Source organism: Eumetopias jubatus, unplaced genomic scaffold (genome assembly GCF_037043125.1).
Source record: "Eumetopias jubatus isolate StellerSeaLion01/CBP00866 unplaced genomic scaffold, mEumJub1_p1.0 scaffold_1, whole genome shotgun sequence".
Lineage (NCBI taxonomy): Eukaryota > Metazoa > Chordata > Mammalia > Carnivora > Otariidae > Eumetopias > Eumetopias jubatus.
This window is the reverse complement of record NW_028274807.1, coordinates 203,889,042-203,912,555: the sequence shown is the minus strand read 5'-3', so window position 1 is coordinate 203,912,555 and position 23,514 is coordinate 203,889,042. Positions and strand designations below refer to the sequence as shown.

Below are 23,514 nucleotides of genomic sequence, written 5' to 3'. Positions count from 1 at the left end.
AGATCAAGATACAGAGCATTTCAAGCCCCCAGCTGGCTCCTCCGTGACCCTTCCCTGTCCTACCTCCCAAAGCTAACCCCGGTCTGATCTTTATCACCGCTGATGCTTTATTGTCTGTGCTGGATTTTTTTTAATTGTGATAAAATATATATAACATAAAATGTACTGTCTTCAGCTTTGCTTTGTGTGTAGTTCATTGACGTTAAGTGCGTTCACATTGGTGTGCAACCATCACCACCATCCGTCTCCAGAACTTTTCCATCTTCCCAAACTGAAATCCGGTCCCAATTAAACCCTAACTCCCCGCTCCTCCCGTTCTGGTTTCTGTCTCTATGAATATGAGGACTCTAGAGACCTCATATAAGCAGAATTAAATATCCATCTTTTTGTGACTCATTCATTTCACTTAGCATGATGTCCTCAAGGTTCATCCACGGTGTAGCATGTGTCAGAATGTCCTTCCTCTTTAAAGCTCAGTGACATGCCACTGTATGGATAGACCAGGTTGTGTTACTGTGCTTGGATTAGACTCATTTGGTACACAGTCTTTCGTGTTGGCTTCTCGTTCTCCACTATTATGTCTGAGGCTTGTCCCTCTCGTTGCATGTGGCAGCAGCTTGTCCTTCTCTGTTGTGTGGCACCCGGTCGTGTGACTGTACCACGTGCGAGAACTCATTCTGTGGGTGGCCGTCTGGGTGGTGTTCACAGAAGGTGCTCGACATCACCGTGAGAGAGGACGTACTACTGTGCCGGCGTTCAGAGTTCCCAGATGAAGTCTCAGGGTCTCCAACACTGAGAGAGGCACTAGGGGAGGCATGTGGGGATCATCCTGGCTGGAGTCCAGAGGTGGAAGCACCAGCAGGGGTGTTGCGGGGTGGGGGTGTTTTGTGCTCTCCCATGAGCAGAGCCTTAGATGGCCTGCGGTGTACTCAGCCTGAGCTGGCTCCAGCCTTGGGGGTCCCCTTTCTCACTGCTCTGGCCACCCGGGGTGCTCCTTCCCACCACTCCCACCCTGTGCATTCGTCAGGAAGCCTTCCCAGACACCAGGACAGACCCTGCCCTGCATCTCTCCACCATAGAGCCCCACTCAGCAGCATCCCTGTGGGCCATCTGCCCACACTCCTCAGGCCATCTCCCCTGCCCACTGCGGTGCCACCTGTCCAGAGTGTGTACTCAGCAGGCACACAGTTCATCGGACTCAACCCCAGAGGGATGTAAATACTGGACCAGAGCAGGCCGGTCCTTAAGGCTCCCCTTTCTAGAACCATCCCTCCAACTGTCAGGACAAGAGGATTCTAGAACCTTTAGCCCCCACTCACAGGCTCCCAGTCTGGCCAAGCCCTGGCCCTGCCCAGCAGCACCATTCCAACTTGTGTGGGCTCCTCTTACTGGGAGCAAAGGAGTGAATTCCCTTTGGTGCCCCCTGCCCAGCCACTGGGTAACCCAGAGTGCCCTGGGGAAGGCTGGGGCGGGGGTGGGTCCCACAAGCCAGAGAAACACGGTGAGCGAGTGGAGTGGAGAGAAGACATGGGAGCAATAAAGACCAGGATGATGAGCCGCAGAGCTGGCCCTCAGACAGGAGCTTGCACCCGGCCGTGCACCACCCGGCCTCACCTTTGTCTGCTGAACCGGTCTTGGGGCCCTCAGGCACACATTAACACCTGTCCTTAGCACACCTTGTCCAGCTCCTGCAGCTGCTGGGATCCTTCAGAGTGCCCCTTGTCATCTACGTGGGGTCAGTCCCCCCACGAAACCTCCCCCTCCACCTGCGGTGGTCAGAGGACATCTCAGCCTGTGGCCCGCGTTGGAAGATTGGAGCAGCAAGGAAGTAACAGAGCGTCTTGTTTTAACCCAGAGCATAAAGTGGTCATCCACAAGGTCATTACTGATCTGAATAAATGGCTGAAGAAGTAAATCAGTTGGGGAGAAGAGACCACAGTTCTTGTGTAAGAATTTCTAGTCATGTATGTCGATTCTCCCTCTCTGGGACGGGAGCTTAACTCCTGTCACACACACACACACCCCCCAGGGGGCACTGGTTCCGAGAGAAGAGTCTGGAACAGCGTCGCTCAGCAGGGGGACAGACAGCTGGCTAAGCCCACCTAACCCAGAGGTCCAAGTCGGTCTCACCTGGATTAAGTCTGTGCTCTCAGGTATAATGTCGTGAGGAGAGGGCTCCCCTCTCCTCACCTCCAACGTCTTCCCGAGACCACACAACCCCAAGCTCATGGTAAGAAAACACCTCAGACAGATGGCGCTCGGGGCATAAGGGAGTGGGATTTGGGGGCAGAAAAGGGTGACTGGGGGAATAACTGGCCAAGCCAAACGAAGCCTGGAGTTCTGTGGACAGTCATGTTGGAACAGGACTGATAACAGTCTCTCCAGCCAGGCCAGCCCAGGCCCCTTTCACGGCCAACACCAAGGGCCAGCCTCCCTTTTCATGGTCGCCCTTCTTGACTCTTCAGGCCGTGGCACTGGAGGGTCTCAAGAGGCCCCTGCTTCTTCTTTTTCTGTCTTATCAGATACCACCACGTGTCACTGTTCTCTGCCCCTAATTCACCTCCACTGCCAGGGAACCAGAGCCTCAGAGGCCCTGAGCAACGTTTCATGTGAGGCCCCACGTGCGGAAGGTAGGGCAGCCAGGGTTCGTCCCAGTCAGACCTTGTCTGTGTTTTCAAATGTCTGTGTTTCAAAATGTGTTTCAAATGCCCAGCCTGCTCGTGTGCCTCATTATCTTAGGTTGTGTCCAGGATGTTAGATTTTTCAAATCATGCAAGGCCCAGGGTATCAACTCTCAGACATGGTTTCTGCTGGCTTCGTCCAGGCTTGTGGGAACCAGCAGACCAGGGCTGTCTTCCAAGTTCAAGACTGGAAGTTCTCAGGCCTCCAGACATCAGGCCTTGGTCCCTCAGGGACTTCTTCCCATACCTTCCTTCTGCCAGGTGCCAGCCCACAGCAGGGACTGCTTACCCAGGGCCCCACCTTGGTGATGCGGACTCTGACGTCTGTCCCTGCAGAATGCCCCGCCGGCCCTTGGCTGCCTCTTCCAGGCTCATGTCCCAGAGTCAGAGTCTTGGGCCCCTTGGATTGCCGCCCAGGAACCCATGCTGTCCCTTTAGGTCTGGGACGCTTCTCTAAACAGGTTGTCCATGTTCTGTGTTAAAAGTTGCCCTCAGGGAACGATTGGGGGCAGCCAGACCTTCCACCCTGCTTTCCCTACCCTGCTGTTCCTTCAGGTTAAGCAAAGTCTTAAGGAGCATGTGGTTCTCTAGGAGAACCATTCAGGATGAAAGGGGGCCAGGGCTCCATGGAGAAGGATATGGCCATGACTTTGGAGTCCTGCGTCAAGGTTGGAGTTCCCTCTGCCCTTGGTCTGACCCAAGTTTTTCTGTGTTGCATCAGCAAGGTGAAGAGATACACCAGTGACCATGACACCCCTAATGGGTAGTGGCAGCGATTATCACCATAGTGGTCTCCAGCAGAGGACTTGTGCTACCTTAACTTGCCCATCGGTAAAGCAGCACCCGTATCGGTGGTGAAGGCTGGCCAGATTAGCGAGCAAAGTGGCAGAGGGATTTAATAAAAACGGCCATCGTGTCATTGTGTGTAGGGTCTGCCTTCACCCTGTTCTCAGCCCGTGTGCAGAGCCACAGATGGGCCCTGGGTGAAGGCCTCAGCCTGACGCCCCGCAGCTGCTGACCCCAGAGAGGCCAGGGTCAGGCTCTCCCTGCCAAGAAGGGCACTGGTCTCCCCACAAACCAGGAGCCCCACTCCCTTGCACAGGGCTCCCATGGCTGCCAGCGCCCTTCCCCAGCCCAAGACACTAAGCCCCTGGCTTAGAGGCCCCAAGTGGACAAGGAGGAGCCAGATCAGCCCACCAGCCCGCCCCTCAACAGCCACAGACATCTGAAATGTGTTTCTCCGAAACCTCTGGCACATCCAGAAGCTCGTGGTTTTCATAAGGCATTTTTTTTCTTTAGCCTTTTTTTTGTTTTGTAAAGATTTTTCATTTATTTATTTGACAGAGATACAGCGAGAGAGGGAACACAAGCGGGGGGAGTGGGAGAGGGAGAAGCAGGCTCCCCCCCGAGGAAGGAGTCCGATGCCGGGCTCGATCCCAGGACCCTGGGACCATGACCTGAGCTGAAGGCAGACGCTTAATGACTGAGCCACGCAGGCGCCCCTTTCTTTAGCCTTTTATTAGGTTTACAGAAAAGTGGTAGAAATCCTAAGAGTTCCAGTAGACACTTTGTCCAGCCGCCCCCCGTGTCAGCACCATTCAGGATACAGTCGTGTGGCCTAGAACATAGGCACTGACGCCACGGGGGGGCTCCCCTCCAGCCTGGACGTGGGCCCCCCCCTAGAGCTTCCCCTAACATGCTCCTTCTGGTCCAGGCCCCCACGTTGCACTCGTCATCCCATGTGCCTCGTGTCCCCTGACCTGTGACGGCTCCTCAGCCTTTCCATCATCGTCCACAGCCTTCAGACTTGTGCTGAGAACTGCTGGGTCGGGCCCAGTGGAGCATCCCTCCGGGTGGTCTGTCCACTGCTTCCTCATTAGCCGGAGGCCGTGCGCCTTTGGGAGGAATCCCGCTGAAGGCACGTGTCCGTCCTGGGGCACTGTGTGGGGGAGGCGAGCTGTCGGTCGGCCCTGTCGCCGGTGGTGTTGACCTTGATCACTTCATCAAGATGGGGTCTGCTCATTAGTGACAGGTTGAGTGGCCTTCCCCCATGGGGATGTGAGTCACGCACTTCCTCTGTCCCATCCCCCTGCGTAGCTTCTCTTGCAGGCCTTCGCTGGGAGCCTCAGCGGCCCCCGAGTCCCCATGTGCATGTATTGGGGAGCACACGTTCCAAGGCGTTTGCCAGACCCCCCAAAGAGGCGCCACCCCCAGCCTCCCTCCTTGCCCGTCCCCACCTCATGCACACTTCATTACTGCCTCTGTACTTGCAAACAGCCTTTCACTCAGGGTTCCACCTGCCTTTCTCCGTTACGAGCACAGTCGGGCATCTGTCGTCTTTTTTTTTTTGTCATATTTTAAAGTAGTCTCCTGGTGACGGGGCTATTTCTTTGCCCTTTTTTGTCTTGAGTTGGTTTTGTTTTGTTACTGATTTGAAAGAGCAAAGAGCTCTTTGTTTCTTAGAGAACTTAGCCTTTGGCCTGAGGGACAAGCTCGAGGTCTTTCCCCCCTGGTTTCGCCAGGGCAAGGATCTCCTCTCCACTCTGTGAGCCTTGGAGCACTGCCAGGAGGCGCTGAACCCAGCTGAGTGGCTGGCAGCCTGAGACTGCCCACTCTCCGGCGCTGGGGGACCCCGGCCCCCCCTTCCCTAAAAAGGGCCCTTAGCCTTAGTGTCCTGTGGCTGCCTTGACAAGTCCCCACAGACCGGAGGCCTGAGGTAACACAATTTTAGTCTCTTAATTCTGGAGGTTAAAAAGGTCAAAACTGAGGTGTGTGTGGCCGTGCAAGTCTCTGAAGGCTCCAGGGCAGGCTCTTGTCTCTACCAGCTTCTGGGGACTCCCGGGGGTCCCCGGCTTGTGGCCACATCACCCCAGTCTCTGCCTCCGGTCACATGGCCTTCCTGTCTGTCTCCTCTTCTGTCTGATCAGATCACGTTGGTGGGGGGATGATCCAGGAAAGTCTCCTGTCGTGATCCCTTCCTTAATTACATCTGCAAAGACCCTTTCCAGTCGCACTGGAATCCAATCATAAGTTGTGGGTGGAGATGTCTCTGGGGGGCTCCCGTGACTTGCTTCGGGCACTCTGTCTCCTGCAGTGACACGGTGTCGTAGGTCTGCACGGCTCTGTGTGGCAACGTTTCTGTGCTCATCCACCACACCAAGGCCCCCTCATGAACTGTCTGCATTGAGTTCCCGCAGCAGGTCCTGGAGCCAAACAGCTGAGGGAAGAAAGGTCCACCAGGCTGGACAGGCAGCCCCCTCTGAACCTGCACAGCCTGCCCAATGCAGAGCACCACCCGCCAGCCTCGAACCGGCTCTTGTCTCCTGGGGAGCTCGGAGCAGGAGTTGGAGGGAGGGTGCGGCCATAGATCAGAGCCGTGTGAGGCTGGGACCAAAGGGTTGGATCCTTTCTCAGGAAGGCACTTTTCACAGAATGTGTCCGCATTCAATGTTCCCACGCCCCCGACACAGCCCTCAGAAAGGCTGTACCATCCGTCTGCGTGCCTGGATGTGGGGACCATCCCCTGGGGTCCATAGCATTGGGGATGGTGCTGAGTCATAGCTGTCTACACTGCGGGTGGGGGTGAAACAGTCTCCGTGCCCCCCACAAGCTGATACCCCAGCAGCTGGCTTGAAAAGTTCCGTAGGGCCTACTTTCTCATTGTGGGTTTGTGAACAGTTTGGCATTTATATACAAATTGGCAAAGGTAACGGTTTCCCTACACCCCACACACCTAATTTCCACTGCTAATAACACTTCACTTTGGTACATTCGTCACAACTAATGAGCAAATACTGATAGATGTCTATTAATTAAAGGCCATAGTTTATTCAGATTTCCTCAGTTTTCCCTAATACCCTCTTCTTGTCGCCAAATCCCACCTGACATCTAGTCGTCACGTCTCCTTAGGCTCTTCTGGGCTGAGACTGTTTCTCGGACTTTCTTGTTTTTGATGACCTTGACAGTTTTGAGAACACTCCCTCTTCAAGAGCAAAGCAGCTACACAAACTATCTGGGATTCTTCTGCCTGGGAGATTGCCTCTTCCCAATTTATTTATGAATTCAATCATGTCTTTCTTTTTTTTTTTAAGATTTTTTTTTTTTAAGATTTATTTTTTATTTACTTGACAGAGAGAGACACAGCGAGAGAGGGAACACAAGCAGGGCGAGTGGGAGAGGGAGAAGCAGGCTTCCCGTGGAGTCGGGAGCCCAATGGAGGGCTCGATCCCAGGACCCTGGGATCGTGACCCGAGCTGAAGGCAGATGCCTAACAACTGAGCCACCCAGGTGCCCCAGATTTTAAGTAATCTCCACACCCAACATGGGGCTCAAACCCACAACCCTGAGCTCAAGAGTCGCACGCTCCACTGACTGAGCCAGCCAGGCTCCTCTAATCATTTATTTCTAACTGTGGACTTGTGGATATTTATTTTATACCTTGGGCTATAATCCAGTGCTTATTGCTCAGAGCGTTCCGGCTTTGACCACTGGCAGCTCTGTGATTCTCCTGCCTCTCCTATTGTCACATCCGCATTGGTTTCGTTCCTGCCTGGCACCTCAGGGTGCTCTGGGCTCATTCCTGCCCTTAGAAGCAGCTGTTCCTCCTGGAACCAGGGCTCAGTTGAGGTGGGAAACAGCAGCAGAGGACAAGTGGAGGGGAATCCTCTTTGTGCTTTCTAGGGCCTTCTGCCCCGGCATTGACGTGGGGTCCCCGGGAGGACCTGGAGGGCAGGAGGGGCCTTCACAGCCCGCTCAGGGGATGTCTGCATCATTTGCATCATTTTACAAGAAAGTGCATCGATTTATTGGATAATCTTAAAGCACGGGAACCGAGACCTCCAGGAACCCCAGTGCACAGTTGGCATCTTGGTGACACTCGTCCTTCATCCTTTTTTCTGTCTGTTCTCCTCACTGTGGTTTGCTGAGCTTTGCTGAGCTTTGTGGGTACTTCCACCTAGAGGTTAAATGGAGGTTTCCGGGGAGGAATCCTCAAATATTAGGACCCTTTACTGTAAGCTTGGCCAGAAAGATCGGGCAAACTTGCAGTAGGAAAAAGAGTAATTTTCTAAGTGTTTCTTTGGATAGATATTCAGGTCCAAGCTGACAAAAGCCCAGTGGGTGCTCGAGTCCAGGGAGGTGGGGCCACCTCTGCCTCCTGCTGTGTGACCTTCAGAGGTGGCTTCACCTCTCTGAGCCCATCTGCCAGGTGGTACTGGGTTAAAAAAAAAAACAGACAACTCAGAGGCCTGTTTGTGATGATCAAACCAGAGAGCCAATGAGAAGGGCTTTTGTCAATGATTAAGCGATCTGCGCTGGGGACTGCCATTTGGATGCAGGTGCCTGCGTCCTTCCCCTGCAGGGAAACAAGCTGGTCTGGCTAGAGCACCCTGCTAGGCTTCAGGTGACTCAGGGATGAGTCACAGGCCTGAGGCAGGTCGGGTTGGCCCTCCTCTCGCCAGGTCTCACCGTACCCCCTCTCTCCCAGGACCGAGTCTCCTGCTGCCCAGAGCTGGCCTGGAATGGGTAATGGTGTGAAGGAGAGTACGGCGCGTGTGCGTGAGGATGCCGAGGCCATCCTGCCCTCACCCGTCAATTCCAAGGCAAGTACCCTGCCTCCCTGATGGGCGTTTTCCTGAGGTCCCTCCTCTGTATTCCTGCACCCCATGGCAAATTGCCCCCCCACACACACACATACTCTGGGTGGAGCTGTGTTGTTGGGAGGCCGTTAGCAGAGGGGGGTGCAGGAGGTTGGCCTCCTTCTGTTCCATTTAAAGTCCCGTTTGTGATGTGGATCCAGTCTGCCCATCCACTTGGTAAGAAGCCAGAACCTCGCCCAAATTTGGCTAGGAAGTCAAAAGGTGTCCTTGAACTCCTTTTCTTGCTCGGATTAGTGAGCATGAGAGAGTTAGTCATGGGCAGGGCCCACTGTGGGGGCTGGCGCTCGCATGCAGGGTGCGCTCTCAGCTCCCAGTCTCCTCTCTCAGGTTCATCTCTGATTCCACCCTTCTCTCGAAGAAAAGGTATATTCCCTTTGAAAGAAATGGGATCAGCCCTATCCTCGTTCACCAAAGAAGCCAGTAGAGGCTCTTCTGGCTGAACCTGGAGCACAGACTGACCCAGCCCCACACAGAAACCCGGCACTGGGGCCCACGGGCCATTCTCAAAGTCCACGGGGTCAAAGGCTGAAGCGGCATCATCCTCCGGCCTTCCCCAGCTTTCCTCAAATTCTAGGGCACCCTGGGAAGCACCAGATGGGCAGGAGGACTGGTTTGTAGGGTCACCGTGTGGGGCCACCGTCGCAACGCTGGGGGTGGATGTGCGGGAGCAAGGCCAAACCCCAGAGCGGGCACATCTGTCCCTCATGGTGTAGCGAACTCCCCAGCCCCTGGTGGGCTGGCTGAATCCCACCGAGCGGACGTGCCCAGCCACAGGCCCGGTGCCCGTCATGCGCTGGGACACAGCCGGTGTTGATTTTCTGCTACGCTGGCCAGCACGGCCGCCATCAGTCTTGGTTCGTTCAGCCAGCCTGATGGGGGGAGCCTACTGTGCCAAGACCCATGTCTTTGGTGAAGGAGCTGAGCATCTTCTTGTGGCGTTCACAGCCCGCGTGGCTCCTATCTGTGGACCACCCGCTTTTTCTCTACTGGGCCATCTGGCTCGTTCTTCACTTGTGCGCACTCTCTGTCTGACGGGTATGGAGCCTGGCCAATCCATGACGCCTGCGTCGAGCTCTTCAAAGAATCAGCCGGCCCTGGTCACTTAAGTCACTGGGAACGTTGGCCAAAGGCGGGGGCGGCCTCATCCAGCAAGCACAGAAGTTGGGCTCACGGCACATCCCCGGAGTGCCACATCCCGAGTGAGGTTTAAGGTCACGCGTGCCCGACATGTGATCACGTAAAGGCCGTGGAAGGGGCGCCTCGGCTTCGCCTCTAGGAGCAGCAGGGCATGTGGACCATCCTTGGGGTACGCCCTCGGCTCCCAGCGGCCCACAAGGTGAACCGTCATCACGCTGACCCCCAGAGGAGATTGGGACCCAGTTGGGCCTCGGAGCTGTTGCCAGGAACACCACCGAACCTTCCAGCACCTGACATCCACACTTCACAAAGCGGGTGGAGCCAGACCTCCAGAACCTTGCTGTGTGATCCAGAAAAGGCAGGGGTCCCCCAGTGACAGACTTCCGTGCAGGAAGAAGTTGGAATCCAGAGGTGAAGCTCCACCTCAGAAACTTAGGAAAACACTGCCGTGGGAAATCGCTTCTCTAGGGAGGGGAGGGCCCGGCTGCTGGAGGAGGTTCTGGGGACATTAAGGGAAAGGAGCTGAATCCCCCCCAGGGACAGGGACAGGTTGTAGGGCATCACAGCCCTGGGGAGCACCCAGACCCGGCCAGGAGACAGCACGTCAGTGTGTCAGGGGTGAGGAAAGGAGGATCAGAGAGGCCATCGGTTACTGCAAGCAATTGGGACAGAGCCCAGATTCAGGCCAGGTGTGCGGACAGACTTGGAGCCCAGCCCTTCACCCCTGATCCACCTGCTGAGCAGAGCAAACCTGGGGAGTGGCCCTGGACCCCATCATGCCCACTCAGACCCAGGCTGCCAGTTGTACCCCCCAAATGCCCCTTATCCATCCCCTAGTCCTAGCCCCCATCTCTCCACCCTGAGCTTCTGCATGCGCTGCCTCCTCTCTGGTTACAGTTAAAATGGCCTGTCTACCTTCTGTGCATTTCCATTTCTCTTTGGGTAAACACCAGCCTGCTTGCTGAGCCCCCAGGTTCCTTGGAGTTCAGCCCCCACCCTCCTTTCATCTCCTCTCTCCTTCCTGTGCCCCCTCCCTTTTGCTGTGTCAACCACCCTGCCTTTCTTGTGGTCCCCCGGGACCCCCGGCTTTTTCTCACCTGGGTCCCTGGGTGTTCCATTCCTCCCCTTCTTATATGATCTCTCTCTCTCTCTCTCTCTCTCTCTCTCTCTCTCTCTCTCACACACACACACACACACACACACACACATCCCAGTTAGCTGCACCTCATCCTTCAACCTCAGCCCTTCACCCCTGACCCCATGTTCTCCCGGGACCCTAAGGCCCCACTTACAGCCATCCTGGATTGGTGACTCTACACATTTTAATATAATTTTATTTATTTGAGAGCAGGAGCTCGAGCAGGAGGGGGATCAGAGGCAGAGGGACAAGCAGACTCTGCATCGAGCGCGGAGCCCAATGTGGGGCTTGATCTCAGGACCCTGAGATCATGACCTGAGCCAAAATCAAGGTTGACACTTAACCGCCTGAGCCACCCAGGCGCCCCTACACGTTTGTCTAAAGCTTTAGTTCATGTCTGGCTCTCCGTGTGGACTGGCAGCCCCAGGGGCAAGGAGGTGTCCTACACATCCCTACCCACACACACTGTGTCCCAAGGCCTCTCAGGGCACCTGGTTCCTGTCAGACTCTAGGGACTCCTGGGATCACTGAATGACCTGCCCCTCACCGTCCTTCCTCACTGTGGAGCCAGGGAAGATGGGAGCCCCCCCGGTCCCCAGTGCTCCCCGTGATGGCTTGGCGAGAGTTCTGTGGCTGAGTCAGCTGGGGAAACGGAGACGCCAACCTGATGAGCTGGTGATTTCTTGTGCGACTCCTCATGGGGAGCTTCGAGAAGTCTCGGGAAAGTGCTGGCTCCAAGGCTGGCCTCGTGATGCAGGCTGGCCACCATCACCACCACCCTCACCTTGGTTGGATAAAGAACCACAGATGCCGGCCACTGCGGGCCTGATGGAAAGTTGTGGAACGGGGTCACACGGACACAGTCAGGTTCTGCTTGCTTGACACTGGCCTGATGCCCAGACCACAGGGACCCTTGTCCAGCGCACACAGGCAGTGGGCACAGCCAGAGTCTGCACTTGGTCGGGGGGGGGGGCGGGTAACCCATCTGTTTGGGGTCAGGCCTGTCGTAGGCTGTCTCTGGGAAGTTGGAAACTCATGGGACAGCCCCGCCAGTGGGTCACCTCTCATGCAGATGGTCCCTGTCCCTCAGGAAGGTTTTCACTATGTCCCACCCAGGTTCTGTGGGTGGTGGACTCGTGACAGCCTGCCCCCGGCCCAGCAGGGCTGTGACGCTTGCACAGTTATGCCTTTTACAGCCCTCGAGGGGACAGAAGGAAGATGCTCCTCCTGGGGGCAGTCGCCAGCAGGGCCAACCCCTGTCCCTTTCTCTCTCATGACAAACTGTATTCCTGTGTTTTCTTGCAGAGTGATCACAGGCAAGTTCTCAGCTCCCTCCTGTCTGGGGCCCTGGCCGGTGCACTTGCCAAAACGGCAGTAGCTCCCCTGGACCGAACCAAAATCATCTTCCAAGGTAAATGCTCTCTGTCCCTCTGTTCTGTATGATGGAGATGCTTCCCGGCAGTCCCCCGTCCTCCACAGCTGCCGATCTGCACTGCAAATTGGCTTTAAAAAAATGCCTCTTTAAAATCGACTTAGAAACTCTGTTAGCATCCCAGGGCTGCCATCACAAAGTACCACAAACCAAGCAGCTTACGTTCTAGAGGCCAGAAGTCTGAAATCGAGGTGCCAGCCGGGTCGGTTCGTTTTGCAGACTCTAGGGGGGCGCCCTCCTTGCCTCTTCCAGCGCCCCGGGCTCCAGGCATCTCTGGCTTATGGTCACGGCGCCCCAGTCTCTGCTTTCCCCTCCATGTCTGTGTCCTCTCCTCTTAGAAGGACACTTGTCATTGGATTTAGGGCCCACTCCACTCCCGTATGACCTCATCTTAATTTAATTACATCTGCAAAGACCCGTTTCCAAATAAAGTCACCTTCACTTGTACTGGGCTCGAGGACACAGACATCTTTTGGGGACCGTCACACTCCCTCCTTGGGTGTAGCAGCCACAGGGTCCCCTGAGACATGAGGCCTTTCCGTCCCACAGACAGTGACCGGTTCCTAGAAGAAGGCAGTCACAAGCTGGGACCCCTGCCCCTCCACTGTTCGGGAGGAAGGGACTGCGGATTCAAGCCAGGCCATGCCCACTTGCGTGAGCTGGTCCCTTAGCCTCCCCGTGCCTCCGTTTCCTCATCCACAAAACAGGACGTTAGTATCAACCTCTGGAAGGAGCAAGCTGGCGTGCGAAAGGGCATGCGGCTGAGCACCCGCCTCCCCATGTGTCGGCAGCCTTGTCACCTGGAGCGAATGCACAACGTAGCGCCCTGCAGGGAGCTGTGCTTAGCTCTGGTGGCCTCGGTGTGTACACACGTCCGCACAGATGCGGGTGTGAGCGTGTCCTGGGAGCTCAGCAGACACTCCTCAACGCTCCACTCCGGGAGTGGAGAGGGAGGCTGCAAGACCATGACCCCTGTCGGCCACAGCGGCTCAGGGCGGTGGGGGGCCTGCCAGCGGAGCATGCCGTGGCATCGGGGAGCAAGGTGGCCGCCAGCGAGGGTGGGAGAGGCTGGTCAGGGGCGCCACACCCACACTTGTGGGAAGAAAGGGTGGGCTCTCAGCGGAGAACACCCCCGGGCCTTGTTCTGAGAGGCCCAGGCCCCTCAGTTGCTCTGCACAGCTGGTGGCTAGGAGGCCTTTCTTGAAAGGGTTTGGTTGAATTGGGGTCCAGCCAGGTGCGGGATGCTGAGTGTCAACCCCAAGAAGCACAGGCTCTGCAGAAACCCTCACTTTTCCTGGGAGGGAGGTGGTGGCTCAGCTCCCCTGAGTGGGGATAAGTTGACATGTCAGGGGCCCTGGGCCCAGGGGTGCAGGGTGCAGCGGGTGAGGAGGTTCCCTGGAGGAGGGTGACCGTGATTGGGAATGGTCCACACCTCAGCCCCTAGCGGGGGAGCATCCGCAGTGGCTGTTCTCACTCCCCGTGCTCAGACGCAACCCCTGCATTGGGGGTCCCATAGACCCAGGTCCCATCCTTCACATCTAATGGTCTCTGTTGTGTTTTTGTGTTTTTTTGGTTTTTTTTTCCAGTGTCTTCAAAAAGATTTTCTGCCAAGGTAAGCCACTAGGTCACCAACTCCTGGCTCTGGGGCCATCACCATGTGCCCTGCTAGGCTGACAGGAGGTGGTGGAGGCACACGGCCAGGGGTGGAGGGAGAGGCTTTTCAACGTGTGTTTTCCCTCTGGTTCCCCCACAAGCCAGTTCTCCGAGCTGCCAGGGCACCGAGGCCTCCCCCACCAGGCCCCAGGGCAAGGGCCACCTGTCCTGGCACCCCAAGCTCTGCCTGGATATAGCCCACTCTAGCCTCGTCCTTGGGGTGGTGGGGAGAGGACTTGGAGTTATAAACCCATGATTTCACATTTGATTCATTTTTTTAAAAGATTTTATTTATTTGTTAGAGAGTGCAAATGCAAGAGCAGGGGGAGGGGGAGGGGGAGAGGGAGCAGCAGACTCCCCTGCTGAGCAGGGAGCCCGATGTAGGGCTTGATCCCAGGACCCCGAGATCATAACCTGAGCCGAAGGCAGACACTTAACCAACTGAGCCACCCAGGCGCCCCACATTTGATTCATTTTTAAACAGAGAGCAGGCATTACTTTCTTGGGAAAAGATAAAGAATATCTTTAGAAGCTAGACTACCAGATAGACCAATCAAACACCGTCAGTGTGGGGCTGTCACCTGCAAACCTGGTTTGCCCTGGCTCACTTTACTGTTCGTAAGGTCGGGGGACTAGGGGGAGCGGGGTCCCCACACGGGGCCCAGAGAATATGGGGGAGGCAAGGTGTGGTGGGATCGATAATGTGGGCCCCAGTTACAGTGCTGGACAAAAGAGGGTGTTCACCGTGGAGCGGGGAGCGGGGCAGGCAAGGGCATTGACCTTGCCCCTCCCCCCCAGGAGGCCTTCCGGCTCCTCTACTTCACCTACCTCAACGAGGGCTTCTTCAGCCTGTGGCGCGGGAACTCGGCCACCATGGTGCGCGTGGTGCCCTACGCCGCAATCCAGTTCAGCGCCCACGAGGAGTACAAGCGCATCCTTGGCCGCTACTATGGCTTCCGCGGAGAGTGAGTGCCCGCCCCCAGCCCCCCCGAGACCCTCTCAGCTCTACCCCATCTCCTGCCCTCCCGTCTTCCGCATGCTCACCATGACAGGAGTCCTGCCCTTTGCCTGCTCTTCCCTCAGAACCTAAGTCCCAGTGGGACCCATGACCCCAGCCATGCCCCCAGTGTCTGTAGGGAAGGAGCGCTTCATTCATTCATCCACACAAGCGGATGGGAAGGAAAGGCAGCCATGGGAACCTCACAATGACATCCACCCAAGAGACCCCATCACTCGGCCATGAGGAAGCCAGTCCCCGGCCACTCCTTGGTTCTCCCCACTGGCCGAGACCTGTGGGCACCCCAAGTCTTGAGGGGGGGTTCTCATTTTCTCCCTGCCCCCTCTTTCAGAGCCCTGCCACCTGGGCCCCGCCTCCTTGCGGGCGCACTGGCTGGAACGACAGCTGCTTCTCTGACCTACCCCCTGGACCTGGTCCGAGCCAGGATGGCCGTGACCCCAAAGGAAATGTGAGTTCCCGGGCCAGGCGTGCCATTCCGTAGCTGCCCCAGAAAGGCAGTAGTTGTTTCTTTCACCCTAGGGGTCAGCTTCTACTTACATTGAACCAAAAATCTTCATTTTTTTTTTTCTTAAGATGTATCCATCCATTTTTAGAGAGAGATTAGAGTGGGGGGCAGGGGCAGAGGGAGAGGGAGAGAGAATCCCAAGCAGACTCCACACTGAATGGGGAGCCTGAGACGGGGCTCGATCCCATGACCCCGAGATCATGACTGGGGCCGAAACCAAGAGTCAGACGTTTAACCAACTGCGCCCCCCAGGCGCCCCCCAAAGTCTTCATTTTGAATTAGCACAGATAGGTTACAAGGGCTGCTCCCCCAGTGATCTGGGCAGCGAAGGTGGGATATGGCCCGAGGCACACATTTCCCCCCTCCAGTGCCAAGGCTTTTGCTACATGGTTGTGTTCCTTAAAGCAAGCACCAGCAACGAGTCCCTGGCCCTCCAGACTCCGGGAGGGAGCTGAGCTTTAGTTGAGGCCAACGGCCCCTCTTCGTGCCCACGGCTCACCCGCTCCGTCCCTCTGCCCTGCAAGGTACAGCAACATCTTTCACGTCTTCGTCCGCATCTCCCGAGAAGAGGGCCTAAAGACCCTCTACCACGGATTCACGCCCACCGTGCTGGGGGTCATTCCCTACGCGGGGCTGAGCTTCTTCACCTATGAGACGCTCAAGAGCCTGCACAGAGGTAAGGAGCCGGGAGCACGGGCTGCTCCTCCCCGGGGCCGCACAGACTCAGAGGCGGGCCACTGAGGTCCCTGCCCTGGGAGGGACGGGCTCCCGGCCAAGGTCCGAATCAGAACGAGATAGACACCGAGCCACCACGGAGGCAGCTGGACTCCCAACCTTCCGTGCCGAGTTTTAAGACCAGCTTGGTGAAGTCCTGCGTGGCATCAAGTGCAGTGGCAGCCCCTTGTGCCCAGAGTGGCCGGGTACAACCTAGCCGGAAGGGGAAGAGCCCTCTTGGGTGGTAGTAATTTTGAGAAACTCAGAAAGCGCAGAAAAGCACAGAGAACCGTATACCACCGCCCGAACCTGCTGCCCTGGGCGACCAGGTGTCAGCAGTGTTGCAAGATGGTTTTTGTTAAAGAAAGCAATTGTTCCAGGGGACACCGAGGTCCTGTGTCCCTCACCCCCAGCCCTGCTCCTCTGCAGGGCCCCAGGCCGCCTCTGAGTCCATCCCGCCACCCCATCCGAGGTCTGTCCCGTTTTCCTTTGAGCGGTGGAGTGGGCCTCCCCGACTGGGGGAGCCCTTACGTGTTTCCACGTTGTCAGTGATCCGCAGACACCCCGGAGCGCCTCCCAGCGTGTTGGGTGTGAGCCCCTGGTTTTGGGATTTACTCCACTCGCCGCTCTCCCCAGCGCTGTGGCCACACACCCACCCCACTCGGGTGCGGGTGGATTCCTTCGTGTTCGGCCGGTGTGCTGAGTGAAGAGTGCCGTCTCACTGGCGTCAGTGCCTCGTGTTAAATTGACAAGCACACATTTTTAAAGAACCCTGTTGTTTGGTTGCTGCGCCCTCCTCCGTCCCACCCACATGTCCTATCCTGGCAGCTGCTCACTTCACCATGCCCCTGCATCCCTGCAGAGGGTGCCCGCGGAGCGGGGGGGGCGGGGGGCGGTGGAGAGGGCTGCAGACGGCAGCGGGAGTGATTAGATGGGAGCTCGCTCTGGCTGGTAGGACTTGGTTAAATGATTATTTGTGCATTTCTGCCTTTTTAAAAACTTTTCTTCTCAAAAGGAATGGCAGGGAGGTGAGGGGGCCGGGGCGGGAAGGCCCCGGGGAGCCAGGGGGTCTGGATCCCAAGCAGTGAAGGAGTGTGAGCGGCAGGTGCGGGACGGATTCAGCACGGGCTGCGTGCCTGCCCCCTGGCCACACGCTTACGCAGCCCTTCTGTCCCTCGCCTGCAGAGTACAGCGGCCGCCCGCAGCCCTACCCCTTCGAGCGCATGATATTTGGGGCCTGTGCCGGCCTCATCGGGCAGTCGGCCTCGTACCCGCTGGATGTGGTGCGGCGGCGCATGCAGACGGCTGGGGTCACGGGTCACCCGCACGCCTCCATCATGCACACGCTGCGTGCCATCGTGCGGGAGGAGGGCGCCGTGCGTGGCCTCTACAAGGGCCTGAGCATGAACTGGCTCAAGGGCCCCATCGCCGTGGGCATCAGCTTCACCACCTTCGACCTCATGCAGATCCTGCTGCGGCACCTGCAGAGCTAGGGACGCTGCAGGCTGGCAGCTCTCGAGACAGGGAACCGAGCATCCACGTGTGGCCGGCGGACCACTGACCCCTTTTGTTTCTGAGCCTGTGGAGTGAGGGCATGCTCGGTTCCACCCTGGGAACCGCGTCGTCGGAGCACCTGGTAGAACAAGCTGTGGAGGCCTGGCGTCGGTCCCCAAAGCCAGCGGCCCTTGAAGTGCAATGTTGGAACTGGTGGGCGGGGCTCTCGCGCTCTCCCCAGCCCTCCTCCCCAGGGCTGGCCCTGCCTCCTGGAGGGCTTGCCCCAAATGCCCTGAGCTGGGAGTGACCAGCGCCACCTCCTGGCGCTCTGTGACCTTGGACGGGCTCCTGGTTCTAGTGACCTCGTGCCCACTGGGCCCAGAGCCCGATTCCACCTGCCCCTGTGCCCACAGAGGGGAGGGAGCCCCAAGGCGTACAGAGAGGCGCCTCCGGGCCCTGGTGAGGTGGGGCCAGCTTCCTGCTCAGCTGTGGCTAGAAAAACAGCCTCTTGCCCCCCACCCCCACCCCACCTGTCCTGCCTTTGTCACTTCCCAGGTGACATGGTTCCTGTGTCACCAGAGCCTCCTGCTCGGGAACAGCCTTCTCCCAAGAGCATTATTTGGACCCTGGACTCCGTGGCCAAAGTAGGGCCCCAAGAGTGGGTCTTCCCCTCTGTTGCCTACCCACCCGGTATGTAATGTTCCCAGGAGGGTCGCGCCTCCTCCAGGCAGCAGGGTTTGAGGAATCGCCATGGGTTTGGGTGTGAGTCCTAATTTGGAGGTATCTGCTGAGAACTGGGGACCCAGGTCACTTCCTCTGGGCCAGGAAGCTCCCACGCCTGTCCCACAGGCCACACCAACAGAGGCCAGGCCGTAGGCCCTAACCCTCGGCCCCTAGGCACAGCGGCTCCTGGGGGGGCCCGTGGCATCTTGCACGTCCCTGGCTCCCCACCTGAGCGGGCGCTTGGCCGGGACTCAGGGCAGTTGAAGGCACACAGGGTGGTCTGATTGCCGTGAAGAGAGTGCATGGAGGCGACTGGCAGCCTTGATCCTCCCAAAGTGGGAGCCCCTGAGAGGGTATGTGGCCTGGGGGGTGGGAATTGGGGTACCCCACGGCACCCCCAGGGAGCGGGTCTCATGGAGAAGCCCCCTGGGGTCTGCCAGGTGTCACAGGGACGCAGAAACGCCCATTTCCGAATGATTTGTGGAGTTTCTTGATTTCTTTTGGTTTTGCCTTTCAACCTGGCTGCCCCTGGGTCTCGTCACAGTAAACCCTGACCGGCCCCATATGGTTCCAGGCGGAGAGTGACCAGGGGTGACCAGATCGCTCCGCAGCCACCCTGCGTGACAGGGTCTGGGAGGGCATGTTTGCCCCACGCACGTTTCCAGTCGTGACTTTGGTTTCTCCCTTGCATTCTGTCCCATTTCTGTTCTTGCCTTGGACCTGCGGCTGTGAAGACCCCTCTCTGTCCTTCCTTGCATGTGCCCACCGGCCGGCCTGAGGCTCGTCCCCAGGGTCCCATGGCTGTTCTGTTGGGGGAGTGTCCCACCTCCTCTGCCGGCCTTGCCCAGTGCCCAGGGCCCAGAGAGGCAGGAGAGGCAGGGACCCCTCACAGGGAGATGGGCTGGGGGCCACCCCCAGCAGGTGAGACCAAATGGATGGTTGGGCGGCACCCTTCTCTGAGCCGCAGCTGGGCCACAGGGCGGAGGGCCCCAGGTCCTGCCGGCCCCGGTGTGCCTCCCCAAGGTGGCTCTCAGCCGAGTGGGCCTAAGCAGCAACCACCCCCCCTCCCCCCCACCGCCAGCCCTGCACACAAGCTGGGCGGTGCCCTCCGCAGCTACACCCCTCCCACCGGTGTCCATCCTGATCTGGAGTTACATTTTGATGCCATGAAGACACTTTGTTTATATATAATGTTTATATATTTTAAAGATTTGTGCCAAGAGAGTATATTTAATAAAAATTAAAATGACGTTTTTTTCTGTTCTTCTCTTCTTCGGCTCTAACCCCCAACCTCCACCCCCTGTGAACCAAAAACAGGGTTAGGGTTGAGGTTATTTTGACAGATTTTTTAATATATTCCTGAATAAACTTTTTTTTTTTAAGTAGGCCCCACGCCCAATGTGGGGCCTGAGCTCAAGACCCTGAGATCAAGAGTCGCATGCTCAGAGTACCTGGATGACTCAGTCGGTTAAGCGTCCGGCTCTTGGTTTCGACTCTTGGTTTCGGCTCAGGTGGTGATCTCAAGGTCGTGGGATCGAGCCCTGCCTCGGGCTCTGTGCTGGGCCTGGAGCCTGCTTGGGAGGCTCTCTCTGCCCCTCCCCCACCTCTCCCTCTCTGAAAAAAAGAAAAAAGAGCCGCGTACTCTACGGACTGAGCCAGCCAGGCACCCCTTGAATAAGCCTTTTTAATGTGTTTATTGTTTGAATTATTACTACATACAGGTCTTCTAGAAAACTCCCAACTGCACAAAAGGGTTGTGGTGAGAAGGTCAGCCTGCCAGTTCCCTCTGCCGAGGTGTCTTCTTTTACCAGTTTCTCACGTGTCCTTCTGGAGACATCCCGTGCATAAACACTTGTCCCTTTTGAGGACATACGGGGTGAGCCACGTCACCAGTCGGAATGGGTTGCATCCTGCTGCAGCGAGCGGGGCCGCCAAGTCCTACTGTTTGTCTTCCATGCCCTGCCCACCTGTCGAGTGCCAGGGCCTCCCCGCTTCGGCCGGTTGAGGCTTTAGGAGCGAGTGTGACTGTCTGCGGGGGCCCAAGGTCGAGGCCACCAGAGGTCTCACGGTGGCCATGGAGACTTGCTTCTGCTGCAGCGCATCTCCTGGACCAACTTGTAGGGCCCCCCCAACCAGAGGCGGGAAGTGGGAGCCTCCACATTCCAGGCGAGGGGCGACTGGGTGAGCATGGGCGCCTCTCGTGCACCTCTCATGGGCACACTCTGAAGGGGGCAGTGCTTCAAGTACGTTCTGCCTCGTGGGCCCTGAGCCGCTTGCCTGCTGCTTTCATCTGACCGGATTCGTACACTTTGGTCCCTTTTGTGTATGGTTTGACTCATTGTTTATGCACAGTTGGGTGTTTCCCCAGGGTGGTAGCCCATGATGACATCTACCCATCCTTTATTGATGGCCAGCGGGGTTATTAGTGATCTGTTGCCATGACAACGTGGTAGCAGCTCCCGGGGCTTGCCCAGCTTGCCTCTCACGTCCTACCGATTTCTGGTCAGTCCCAGCCCCTGAGCCTGGGAGGGTGGGGGTCAACTCCCCATTTCCCCCCAATCACCATGGCATCCCCTAAAATATAGAGGTGGGCACATGACCCCATTTGGGCCCAAGACAGCAGAGATGTTTGCTAAGCACTTCCAGGGAGAGCTTCTGGAAGCACCCTCCCTCTCTCCCACTGGCCCTAAGGGAAGAAACACAAGCACAGGCAATTGTTGGGACTATCCTGTGTTCACAAGATAGGAAGTGATCCCAGGGTGAAGCTGACACTGCAGAAAATGGAGTAGAGATGAAGAACGGAGTTGGATTATTGGTCATATTGTCTGGGCTGCTGGATCCAGCTTTGCCTGAAGCTCTCAGCTGCCTCTCAACTTCCGGCAATAGGAGTGGCTGTTCTGTTTATTGAAGACAGTTAGGGTTGAGCTTCCTGGCACTTTCCGAAACAGATCTTGTATGTGCCTCTTTGCATTCATGCATGAGTATGTGGTTTTCCAGGAACAAACTGCTAAGTAAAGATCAGGGACTATGTTCACTGACGCAGCCAGTGCCCCTCCCTAAGCCCAGCTGCTTTTGGCTGTAAGCTGCTCAACCCGGTCTGGGGGCCTCCCCCGAGGAGCATGACCCGACACCCCAGGAGCAGCCCTTAGCCAATGACTGGGGACAGCCCCTCACCACTGGAGTGGGTCACTCAAGTGAGATCCACACTGTCCCCCGAGGCCCCGAACAGGAACAAGCCCAGGTTGCCCGCTTAGTCACCTGTTCATCGGCAACCCCACAGGGCTCCTCCCTCCCTGTTTCATGTCTCTGCCCCCAAAGAGTCTCCCTAGGGTGAGCTCCCAGGTAAACCATGGGCCCTGAGTCCTCACGACAGGGGTCATCTTTGGGGGGGATCTATCCAGAGATGAATACAAATGCCAGATATTCCTATAAGGAGGTGGTAGCATTCTTTTAAAAGATTTATTCATTTATTTGAGAGAGAGAGAGAGAGAGAGAGCGTGCACACGCATGAACAGGGGGAGGGGCTGAGGGAGAGGGAGGGAGAGAAAATCCTTGAGCGGACTCCCCGCTGAGCCGAGCCAGATCTCAGGACCCTGAGACCATGACCTGAGCCGAAACCAAGAGTTGGCCACTTCACCAACTGAGCCACCCAGGCGCCCCAATGGGAGCATTTATAGCACATACCCTCACTGTCTTGAGTTTCCTGCGGCCGCCATAACAGAGTACCCCAGACTGGGGGCTTAAAACCAGTTTATTCCGTTTATAGTTCTGGAGACCAGAAGTGCAAACTCAAGGTGTCATCAGGTTTGATTCCTTCTGAGGCCATGAGGGAAGGGTCTGTTCAGGCCTCTCGGCTTGCAGCTAGTCAGATGGCTGTGTCTTCACATTGTCTTCCCTCTAGGCATGTCTGTGTCCAATTTAATTATAATGAAGAAAAAAAAAAAAGCAAATTTCTTCCTATAAGTCCTGCTGGATCAGGGCCCATCTTAATGACCTCATTTTAACCTAATCACCTCTTTAAAGACTCAGTATCCACAGATAGTCCCATCCTGAGATCCTAGGGGGTTAGGACCTCAACGTAGAACTTTGGGAGAACATAATTCAGGGCGGGAACATAATTCCCCTCACCAACGGCCGGTCACCAGCCTTGTAGATCTTCACGATTCTGACAGGGAAGCAGCAGGGCGTCCAGGGGCTGGGTGGTGACCAGGCGGCCACAGGGGAAGAGACAGCAAGGTCAGGAGGCTCGAGGGTGGAGGTCCCAGGGACCAGGACGAGAGTGGATCGGAGGCACGAGGTGTGTGGGCGCATCTTGGGTCCCGCTTCTGGTTTAAGTCTTTTTTTCCACTGTTTTTTTTTCCTTCGCTCACTTCTCTGCAGTTGAAAATTTGACTTGTCATTGGATTTTCTTTCTTTCTTAAGATTTTATTTATTTAGGGCGCCTGGGTGGCTCAGTTGGTTGCGCGACTGCCTTCGGCTCAGGTCATGATCCTGGAGTCCCGGATCGAGTCCCACGTCGGGCTCCCTGCTCAGCGGGGAGTCGGCTCCTCCCTCTGACCCTCTTCCCTCTCGTGCTCTCTGTCTCTCATTCTCTCTCTCGCTCTCAAATAAATAAATAAATAATAAAATCTTTAAAAAATTTTTATTTATTTATTAGAGAGAGAGCACAAACAGCAGAAGGACAAGCAGATTCCCCGCTGCACAGGGAGCGCGACGCATGGCTCCATCCCAGGAGCCCAGGATCATGACCTGAGCCCCCCAGGCGCCCCGATACCTGTCTCTTATAACACAGGGCTTCTGGGCCTGGGCACCGCTGACATCTGGGCACCTCAGGGTGCCGAGCAGCACCCTTGGCCTCCACCCTCCCCCGATGCAGTAGCATCCCTGTCCCCCTCAGTCATGACAACCAAAACTGTCTCCAGAAAAATGTCTCCAGACACTGACTAGTGTCCCTTTGGGGCAGAATCGTCCCCTCCTGTGTGAAGCGCCGATGGGTGGTGGTGATCACTGATGCCACTTAACAGAAATGTAATATTGCTTCTGAAAACATAGCACCCTGACCAGCCCCTTCTATCTTCCCGATTTTTCTCTGATTGTGGTTCCACCTTGTTTCTCTCATTACTTTTTTTTTTTTAATCATGAGATGTGTCCCAAAGGGAACGTGTAAGATGTCTGTGGTTTAAGGCACAGCAGTGAGAGCCTGTGGCCGTCCTGGGGGCGCCGCACCCCATCGCCCCCGCTGTGCCCGGCACGGTGCCGCTCACGCTCTTGCTTTTCTTTGCTCGGCTCCACCTTCCTGTGGGTCCCTGAACCCCGGGGGGTCGCGCTCTGAGAGCAGAGAGCACGCATGGCCCTGGCTGAG

General features: G+C 56.7%; 1 protein-coding gene across 1 annotated transcript in view; it reads left to right on the top strand.

Annotated features, from left to right (window-relative positions):
* The window catches only part of SLC25A42 (solute carrier family 25 member 42), a 28,136-nt gene extending 8,742 nt beyond the window's left edge, over positions 1 to 19,394 (top strand). The window contains exons 2-8 of the mRNA XM_028087225.2: positions 8,167 to 8,281; positions 11,919 to 12,024; positions 13,632 to 13,657; positions 14,497 to 14,663; positions 15,048 to 15,164; positions 15,746 to 15,897; positions 17,121 to 19,394. Of these exons, the coding sequence (XP_027943026.1) occupies positions 8,201 to 8,281; positions 11,919 to 12,024; positions 13,632 to 13,657; positions 14,497 to 14,663; positions 15,048 to 15,164; positions 15,746 to 15,897; positions 17,121 to 17,428 (957 nt within the window). The 5' untranslated portion in view covers positions 8,167 to 8,200 and the 3' untranslated portion in view covers positions 17,429 to 19,394. The remainder of the gene's footprint in view (positions 1 to 8,166; positions 8,282 to 11,918; positions 12,025 to 13,631; positions 13,658 to 14,496; positions 14,664 to 15,047; positions 15,165 to 15,745; positions 15,898 to 17,120) is intronic.
* Positions 19,395 to 23,514: the final 4,120 nt, after the last annotated feature.